This window comes from Lactuca sativa, chromosome 6 (genome assembly GCF_002870075.4).
Source record: "Lactuca sativa cultivar Salinas chromosome 6, Lsat_Salinas_v11, whole genome shotgun sequence".
In the NCBI taxonomy this organism is placed as follows: domain Eukaryota; kingdom Viridiplantae; phylum Streptophyta; class Magnoliopsida; order Asterales; family Asteraceae; genus Lactuca; species Lactuca sativa.
Window position 1 is genome coordinate 189,816,050 of NC_056628.2, and position 10,897 is coordinate 189,826,946.

The 10,897-nt window shown below is 31.9% G+C and overlaps 1 protein-coding gene across 1 annotated transcript; it reads left to right on the forward strand.

Moving 5' to 3' along the window:
- Nucleotides 1–340: 340 nt before the first annotated feature.
- On the forward strand, nucleotides 341–4,682 carry LOC111877438 (phosphoenolpyruvate carboxykinase (ATP) 1). Its single transcript, XM_023873964.3, has 13 exons — nucleotides 341–422; nucleotides 582–876; nucleotides 990–1,174; nucleotides 1,280–1,433; nucleotides 1,568–1,652; nucleotides 2,414–2,514; nucleotides 2,593–2,891; nucleotides 2,965–3,138; nucleotides 3,227–3,292; nucleotides 3,371–3,549; nucleotides 3,614–3,783; nucleotides 3,860–4,028; nucleotides 4,216–4,682. Exons 2-11 carry the CDS (start codon nucleotides 593–595, stop codon nucleotides 3,770–3,772), a joined length of 1,686 nt encoding a protein of 561 aa, XP_023729732.1. The 5' UTR covers nucleotides 341–422; nucleotides 582–592; the 3' UTR covers nucleotides 3,773–3,783; nucleotides 3,860–4,028; nucleotides 4,216–4,682.
- The last annotated feature ends 6,215 nt before the right edge of the window (nucleotides 4,683–10,897 follow it).

The window sequence follows — 10,897 nt, forward strand, 5'->3', positions numbered from 1 at the left end:
TGGAGATTATTAATGAATTTTATATTTAATTATGGTAATATTTCTTATAATTAACGTGTTTAACATTTAATTATGATAATAATTATGTTTAATTTACATATTAGAAAATCCATAGTCTAAGTTATAAAATGATTAAATTAAATGAATATATTAATGTTATATTGCTTACACATAACCGGGTAATGGAGAGCAAATCTAGGAGATATTTTATATTTTATTTTTTATTTTTATCCAACGCGTACAAGAAATGGATAAATAAAGGAGTTAACTAAACCATGGTCAAGTTAACTGGGGTTTAGGATAACACTTGTCAACTGAAATCACCTATATAAAGCTACCACCCGCCTCTGTGTCAGACATATCTTTCATCACCTCCATTTTCATCAATCCAATTTCCCACATTACGTATCACAAAATCGACGGTAATCTACGTCAATTCATCTCTTTCTTCTCTCCAACTTTCCGAACACCGTTGACTGGTCCATTAAATATTGTTTTCGAATGATTTCAGTTCATGTTATAGTGTGTTGTGTGATTTCGTTATGATGATAATCTGTGTATGTTTTTATTGTTGGATACAGAAATCGTGAAAATGGCGTCACAAGGAACGGAGAACGGGGAATTTAGCTTTCCAAAGACACCGACGAAAGGAAGGAATGGACTTCCGAAGATTCAAACACGTGGTGGAAAGAAGGAAGACGACCAGATCTGCCATGACGACAGTGTCCCGCCGGTAAAAGCTCAAACGATCGACGAGCTGCATTCGCTCCAGAAGAAGAGATCTGTTCCAAATACTCCGATTAAAGGCGAAACTCAGCCTGCTTTTAATGCTATTTCCGAAGAAGGACGCCAGAAACAACAGCTTGAATCCATTAGGTTTAATTTTTTCCTGCTTCACTTGATCAATCTACGATTAATTTTGAAAAACGCCGATAAAATTGATTTGTCCTACGAAACATGAAAATCATATCGTTAATTTTTAATTATAGTGCGTCGTTGGCTTCATTGACGAGAGAAACCGGGCCGAAGGTGGTGAGGGGAGATCCGGATCGGAAAACTGAAACTCCGAGAGCTCAGGTGACTCACCAACACCGTCACGTTCACGCTCCTACCCTGAGTACCAGTGACAGTGCCCTCAAGTTCACTCATATCCTCTACAACCTATCCCCTGCTGGTATACCCTGGTCTTCGTTTTTTCTCGTGTTTGACTATAAAACTTAATCTGTGATTGCTTATTTTGACCATATATATGCTATTTGCATTCCTGATTGTTACACAGAGCTTTACGAGCAAGCCATAAAGTACGAGAAAGGATCTTTCATAACCTCTAGCGGCGCTTTGGCTACGCTCTCTGGTGCGAAAACAGGGCGATCACCGAGGGACAAACGCGTTGTCAGAGACGAGACAACCGAAGACGAACTTTGGTGGGGAAAGTAAGTTCACTCATCACTCAGCCAAACCTAACTCTAATTAGTAATTCCAACCTTGTTTGGGTTAATTTTTGTGCGATCAATTCGACTTTTAGTAGTTTGATGATTCTGAAGCTTGAGTGTTTACTTAAAACCAGGGGGTCTCCAAATATTGAGATGGATGAACACACTTTCTTAGTCAACAGAGAAAGAGCGGTGGATTACTTGTGCTCCCTCGATAAGGTGATCCGATCATTTCTTTAAACAAATACAATCGCTCTTTTTTTATTTAAGATCTCACCGACAAGATAGGAAGTGGGTACAATCCATCTATAATCACTAAAAAGTAAAAACAGTAATCGTGAAAAACGAAAAAGATATTGAATACTAGGAAGAAGGTGGTGAACTATTGCCATTTTAGAACGTAAAGTGCTCCCAAACCGTCGAATATTGTAAGTTTGTTAGGAAGCCTGTAATGAAAAGAAATCATAAACTGAATTGCGGTGTATTTATTTTATTATCTTTGGGTAAGAATGACAACTTAAATCATTTAGTTGAAACTCAAATATCATAATTATTAAACAAAAAAAAAATACCCGCAACGAATGACCCACAAAAAGACGCTCTGAACATTATATGATGGATCATGGATACTTGTTGCTTTCATTATGTATTATTTAATTCATCCCCAAAAGTCAATATTTATTAATTAATAGATCAATTTCACAAATCTTGGGTATCTTCACGTGTTGCGTAACCTTTTAGAGGATATTTCATTAGTGTAATTAAAAAAATCAAAGTCAAACTTAGCTTATTAATCGATTTAAGATTAAAAACACTAGGTGAGGTGATTTTATATATTTTTCAATATATAATAATAATAAATCACGAGTAAATTAATCTTTGACTATTCAAAAACTCATCTAAGCTAACAACCCAACTGTTGATATACGAAAATGACCATTATACCCTTTGTCTTTGTCTTTGCTTTGCTTTGCTTTCAGGTATACGTAAACGACCAGTTTCTCAACTGGGATCCAGTTCACCGTATCAAAGTCCGTATTGTATCCGCAAGAGCCTATCATTCATTATTCATGCATAACATGTAACTACAATAAAAAATATATATATATTAAAATCCCATCTTTGAAGAGACATGAAGGGTAATCCGGTAAATTTGCAGGTGCATCCGACCTACTGCGGAAGAGCTAGAGGAATTCGGTACTCCAGACTTCACAATATACAACGCGGGCATGTTCCCATGTAACCGATACACCCATTACATGACGTCATCAACAAGCATAGATCTGAATCTCGGAAGAAGAGAAATGGTAATTCTCGGAACCCAATACGCTGGTGAGATGAAAAAAGGTCTTTTTGGTGTCATGCATTATCTCATGCCTAAACGCCAAATCCTTTCCCTTCATTCCGGTTGCAATATGGGGAAAGCTGGTGATGTAGCACTCTTCTTTGGATTATCAGGTATAATTAAATAATAATACCTCATATATCCATCATCCATTATTATTTATAAATAATTTAAATAAATTTTTAGGTACTGGAAAGACAACACTGTCTACGGATCACAACAGATATTTAATCGGAGATGATGAACATTGTTGGAGTGAAAATGGTGTCTCAAATATCGAAGGTGGTTGCTATGCAAAATGCATTGATTTATCAAAAGAAAAGGAACCTGATATCTTCAATGCCATCAAGTTCGGGACAGGTGTAATATCATTATATTTCAAAAACCATAGCCTTTTAATTTCTTATTATTAAATAAAAAAAAATTAAATCTTATTCTTTTTTTGCAGTTATGGAAAACGTTGTGTTTGATGAACATACCCGAGAAGTCGATTACTCAGACAAATCCGTAACAGGTAAAGACAAGTACGTTAGTTACTTAGCTCAGAGGTTGTTAGAAGAACAGAATACTGATTATTAATATAAACTTGTAGAAAACACTCGGGCGGCGTATCCTATAGAATACATACCAAATGCTAAAATACCATGTGTGGGCCCACACCCGAAGAACGTGATCCTATTGGCTTGTGACGCGTTTGGTGTTCTGCCACCTGTCAGCAAGCTAAACTTGGCTCAAACTATGTACCATTTTATCAGCGGCTACACTGCTTTGGTAAGTCTCTTGTGTACATTATTATTTTTAACGAAAATTTAAACATTTTTTTTTTAAATAACAGGTGGCGGGAACAGAAGATGGGATAAAGGAGCCACAGGCAACATTTTCAGCATGTTTTGGTGCGGCTTTTATAATGCTTCATCCAACCAAGTATGCAGCCATGTTAGCTGAAAAGATGAAAAAACACGGTGCCACCGGGTGGCTTGTCAACACTGGCTGATCAGGCGGCAGGTAATAGTAACAGTAACAGTAATAACAACAATAGTATTTTTTTCGAAATTTTAATTCAAATGTCCTTTTTATACAGTTATGGATCGGGAAAGCGTATAAAATTGGCGTACACTCGAAAAATCATTGACGCGATCCACTCGGGTAGTCTTTTGGAAGCGGAGTACACAAAGACCGAGATATTTGGACTTGAAATCCCAACTGCAATCGAAGGTGTTCCTTCCGAGATTCTTGATCCCGCAAATACAGTAAGTCATACGTCATACTGTTACTGTTACTATTTACATAACTCTCTGTAGTGTGAGAGTGATAATTCCAATGTGGATTAGGCTCGTTGTGAGCAGTATCTAATATATATATATAGAACAGTGTTGGCTAGTTCAGTGGTAGTTGAAGAATTCTTTTTGTTACGGAAATGTTTATTTATTTTTGTAGTGGCCGGACAAAAAGGCACATTTGGATGCACTAACGAAGCTGGGAGGGTTGTTCAAGAAGAATTTTGAGGTGTTTTTGGACTACAAGATTGGAACTGATAATAATTTAGCCGGTGAAATTCTGGCGGCTGGTCCAAACTTCTGATTCCGGGAAAAGGAAGAATAAGATGTATGAAGTATGATGCATGGGAATAAGGTATTCCTTTCTACCGAGGGGTGGAATCCGTGAATCCAAAGCTGAAGGAGTTGTAAGTTGGCTTGTTTGGATTTGAGGATTTTATTTTATGCCTTGATTCAAGGATGTTGTGTATGTAGACTAAATAAATATGTTTGTGTAAATTAGTTTTATAAGACTTCTTTCCAAGGGGAGGGATTTAGATGTGTTTTCAAGAGTTGAGTTAATTATATGTTATGCAAACCCTCTATACTGTATTTCCTTGTATTTATTTTATTTAATTGTTTGGTTAACTTTGGTTACCAATAAAGAATGTTTTAGGATCAATATAATAAAATGCAAAATATAACTTTGGTTACCTATAAAGAAGATGGGCAAACCAACTGTTAACTGATTTGGGCCTTGGCATGGCCCAAATCTCATTATTTGAATGACCCATAATATCCGTCCCTATAACCGGCTTTTGTAATTAATTGGTCTTATAAAACCGAACTATTCTTATTAATGACCGGGTTTTCTTTAAGCGACTCATCGGTTTAATATAGGTATTCAGAAAATATGAGAACTCTTTTTTCAAAAAGAAAATGAACCAATTTTTAAACCGAAAATGAAAACTAGTTAATTTTTTTACAAAATTTCACTTTAAAAAAAATCAAAACGATTGTAATCGAAACCGATCTAAAGAAAACCGGTCTTTTCAAAAAGCCTCAACTTGGAACAACCGCATACATATGTTGTACGCTTTTGAAATCCAATTAGACAAAGAGATTGCTCTAAAACGTTGTTAGAAATGTTATGTTAAAACTTTTGGGGTATACCCACCACACCAAAATGTGGTGTTGACTGTGGGCGGTATGAACACCGTCCTTAGCTGGCTTCTCTCTCCCTCTCTCATAAGAAGTGGTGATGTATAGTAGTGTAGTAGTGTGTATCCTTGTAAAATTTTGAGGAAAAAATCGTTATTTTACCTATTTTTTTGAAAATTGGTTTTAAACCTATCATTACCAATTACATTGATTGTACTGTTTACCTCTAAAATCGAACTGAATTTACCAAAAGTATTTTTTTACTATTCAAAATAAAACCGACTAAAACCAAATAATGCTAAATCGATGAATTTATACTTTTAAATCCTATAAATGAACGGAACTTTCAATTGGGAAGTGTGTTTATTTACTAAATTAATGAATATGAACGCAAATTCTCATACGTTTAGTTAAATGAACGAACATAACAATGATATTGTTTGTTCTTTTATGCTCATGAATGTTCGTTTATATTGTTCATTTACGTTCATTTATATTCATTGATGAGGATAACTAAGCTGACACGCCGGAGTTGGCTGCTGGCACAACAGGGTGGTGCCTTACCGCACCGCAGGCGGACGTGCGGTAGCGTTCGTGGTGGTGCTTCAGGATTCCAATGTACTGCGTCCAAGATCAGAACGAGCTTGTCGGCGGACCACTGTCGTCCCATTCTTGAGTGAGCTGGAGCGCAGCCATCTTATCCACTGAACTAGCTAGAAGCTATCGCTTCAAGTCGAATCACTAAAAGAAAAGGACCGGGAAAGGCGGCGGCATAGGAACCACGGGACCGCTACTAGTCAAGGGAAAACAGAAGTGCACTACTGCGCACCAGCTGAAAAAGCCCTTCCCCTTTTTAATAAAAAGAAGGTAAGCTTCATAGCTCCAACCTAGTAAAGGGACTTTGATGGATGCCCTTTGTATAGGTTGGGTTGCTGGATACGGGATCCTTGTAGTAGGCTGGATGTCCTAATCAAATGCCTAGTGGAATGATCAAAGTCGATGATCGTAAGCTATGTCCTCCATCACGATCTCGAATGAAACTATCCATGGAATCATGTGTCGTGTGAAACATAGGTCATCACCATTCTTAACCGAGACTCAGGTTAAGCTCCGTCTCGGAACCAGAGCGGATAGATGGCAAGTTTTAGTTTATTTATGTTCATATATGCTCAACCGTTTTTATTACATTATTATATTTTATGTTCGTTTGTGTTTGTATTTGTTCAATTGTGGTTGTTTATCTTCATTCGTTTATGTTTGTTTCACATGTTCACGAACATAAACAATATAATTTGTTAAACGTATGAAGATGAACAAGAAATCTCATTCGTTAACAACTCTAATATTTTTATTGGAAGAATTAGTGTCGTTAAAAGAATACAAAACTAGGTGTAAGACCCATATCTTACATGAATTAATTAAAAAAATTAAATATAAATGTCTAAATATTTAAGAACTTTGGATTTATAAGAAAATAAGAAAAATAATGAATTATTAAAATTGATTTTTTTAATTTTTTAAATTTAAATAAATAAACAAAATAAAGTAATGAGACTTAATTTGAGAATTTTAAAATAAAAATGTAAGTCCATTAATGGAATTGATATTTATTTATTACTACATTTATTGTAATTATTACATTAAAATATTATCTGGAATTTATTAAAATAGAAAAACCCATAAAATGATATGTGGAAAAAAAATTAATCCAAAATAATCACAAAATGACATTTGACAAATTAAATTAGAATGAAACATGTAGTAAAAAAAACTTTCATTATTAGAGTAGATGTGTTTCAGTTGAAAAGTCTGTTTCTTCCACCCATTTAAGATTTTGGCTAAAAACAAACTGAATGTCGAATCAACCCGTGTAACAAAAGTTTATCTATATTTGTTTATGTAATGAATTAACGAATAACAACATTTTTTATTCATATAGTTAAATTAGCAAACATGAATAATGAATAATGTTCATATTTATTTCGTTTATGTTTATATATATATATATATATATATATATATATATATATATATATATATATATATATATATATATATATATATATATATATATATATATATATATATATATATATATATATATATATATTCATTGGTTTTTGTTGACCCATAAACTTATTATTTAATAGGCCGGCCGGTTTGAGAAGGTCAGGGAAAGGTTTATGGATGGGCCCAGCTCTAGTTGTGTAGTTGAGTAACATGTGGCGTGAGTCTTGTAAGTAATAACCGGGCTTTCAATGTTCAATAATAAGATCGAGCCAGGACCAATGGACCATAAGGCTCCTTAGGACTTTTTGGGTCAACTGTGCCCAAGAGTGGTTGGGAAAAGTTTGAAACTCCATTTTTTCAACTTTTTTAGGGTACTTTTGTCACAATTATAGTGTCAACCGTTTACAATATGAACAAAACAATCAATTGGTTAAATTATTAGTATTACTTTCACAATACATGTGTTGTGGTTATATATTTTTTTTATGATAACATTGCATTTTATTATATAATATTTTATTTGATCTTTTGTTTATGTTTAATAAACAAAAATTTATTATTTATTTGACTAATTAATTGTGTTATTTTATTTTTCAATATTAGATTGTCATATAATAATATTTTTCTTTTTTTTTTATTTTTATAATTATATACATAATACTTTTTTCTTGAAAAAAAAGTTGACATATTTATCTTTTTTTTCATTTTATATATATATATATATATATATATATATATATATATATATATATATATATATATATATATATAAGGTTATAATCAAATGTGAGTCACAAGTATTGTATGAACGTGTGACCAAGTTCTGACCATTAGATTATAAGAATGAATGATTTGTGATCTTAAGGTATAAGGTATTAGCATGTAATTGTATTTACTATACAAATATTCTTAATTAATTATAAGTGTAGATATGACATTGTATTAAGAGAGAGAAATGTAAATTATTGCATTTTAGGCAATTAAGTCAAATTAACTAAAAACAGATCAAATAAAACCTAACACATGTCAAAATATAGTATGGCGATGAGATTCATATATTTCTTCGAAAAATAATCATACATTTTTACAAGAATAATATTCTATAAGAATGAAAGAATTAGACAATAATTACAATTATATGGCTAGCAATTTCTTTTATTCCTCAAAGTATAATTAATTCTTAAAGAAATTTTTGGTTTCGTTAACTTTTTTTTATTCCCAATATCATGTAATCTGAAAGTATGTCAAGTATTCTAAAAGAATTAAGGGAAAAGAAAAGCCAAAGGTTCAAGTTTTATTTCCATTATCATGTATTATGAAAGAATTTTTGTTCATAGAATTGATAGTTGTTTCATAAAAGATGTTGAATCCTCCTTAATAAATGAAGGTTTTTTTGTCACATGTCCTCTTCTCTTCATTTGGACACATGTCATTTTCTAGATTTTTTGAATTTTCTATTTTCCACTTGTCATTTTATTATAATTTTCATTTTATTAAATTAAAATTTCACATTTAATATGTAAGGTAATATATATGTAAGGTATTTATTAGAAATGATTTATATATGTAATGTATTCAATGTATTAAAGTCTCATTAATTTAATAATTTAAATTTTTTCTTATTTTTCTTATAAATTCAAACTTCTCAAATTGTTAAAATTTCATATTTAATTTTTTTTAAATAAACCCATGTAATACATGGGTCTCACTTGATAATATAAATACCATATTTAATATAGTTCTTAACGAATGTGCATTCAATTACTCCTGTATTCTTCCAAGTAACACAATTTCTAAAAAAAATAGCTTTAAATATCATATTTATTACAATTCTTAAAGAATATCATTCTCATAATAGAACTCACTGGTAACATGAATTGGAATTCGCTTTCAATAAAAAAAATTGCAAAATATTTTCAGAATTGACTTGTTTACATATATTCTTTTAGAATTGGCTTTGATTCAGACTTCCCTTCTTTAAAGTAACATAAATTCTCGAAGAAATTTGCTGTTTTTTGAAGGTAAATCTTGAAATTCAAAAAAATATTAATGTTATTGTACATTCTATGATTGGTGATTTGGCGGTGGGGATGATGCTAGTATAGAAGATGGAATCATGGAGAAAAAGAATAATCAACAAATAATACTACTAATCCCAAACCTCATGACAAGTGATGGTGATCCATAAATTCTTTTATTGTGCCATCTGCTTGACGTTTGTTCCTCTTTTATCTCGATTAACATGTGGGTAAAAATAAAGAACAAGGTTCGGCTCTCCTTCTCTCGATCAACAACATATTGTCGAAGATAAACAACACAATGGTTTAATGAAGAGTTATGATGGTGAAATAGTGGCTCCATGATGTCAACAAGATAGTGGAGATTCTGTTATTGATGAAGATGCTGAGGTTTGTAGATGACAATGATAAGAGTTAAAGTCGTGTTGGTGATTTGAATTGCTCAAATAATGGGATTCAAATGGATGATAATTATTTAGTTTTCCTAGATTATAGGTTTTTAAATTTGGTTATTTAATTAATCAATCGATGAATTTTATTATAATACATCTACCAAATGATTGGACCACATTTAATCATACATTCACACAATAATTAAAGTTTATATATGAACATAACTCTCTCTCTCTCTCTCTCTCTCTCTCTATATATATATATATATATATATATATATATATATATATACAGGAAAATTCAATAGAGAACCATAATTACTGGTTCTCGAAGGAACCAAATTTTTTTTCAAGTTCTAAAGCTTATTCTTTATCGAAAAAAAACTAAAAATATCTAAATTCGTAACATAACATTGTGAATGTTAAATATATTTTTTGGATTCACTGTGTGAATTTAGATTCACATTGTGAATTTTCAAATATTCACATTGTGAATTTCACGGTTTTTTTTTCGAAATTGAAATTATTGGAAAAGGATAAAAAAGTTATGAATTTCTACATTTTTAGTTCTTTTTTTTTTGATAAAAAATAAGTTCTAAAAGTTAAAAAAAAAAAAAAAAATTGGTTCCTTGGTTAATTATGGTTATCTAATTGAACCTCACTCTCTCTCTCTCTCTCTCTCTCTCTCTATATATATATATATATATATATATATATATATATATATATATACCTGACAAAACATGACACGACACGAAAACCCGACATGAAATTAGCGGGTTAGGGTCAAAGATTTCGACACGTTTGTGTAAACGGGTTGACACGAAACGACACGATAATTAAACAGGTAGGGTTAGGATCAAGACTTTCAACTCGAAGATGACTCGAATATGACCCGTTTAATTATATATATTATTTATTATAAATTTCATATTTTTGTAAATATATTATATGTTATAGACTTGTAGTCGGCCAAACTCAATAATTAAAAGTAATATTCAAAGTTTCAAAGTTATTTAATTTTAGTCATCCTCAGCACGTATCCCTTTTGCTCCTGAACTTTAACTTTTTTCATTTTTCCTTCTAAACTTAATATAAATTTTGTCATTCCATCACATAATTCCAGTGTTTCACGTTTTCTTTTTTTCCTCCATAACTCTTACTTTCCAACCTTTAAAATATTTCAACCCGACATGACACAACATATTTACAAGGTCTAAACCTTAACCCGAAACCCGACATGATACCGACACGAAAATAAACGGGTTGGCACGGCACGACA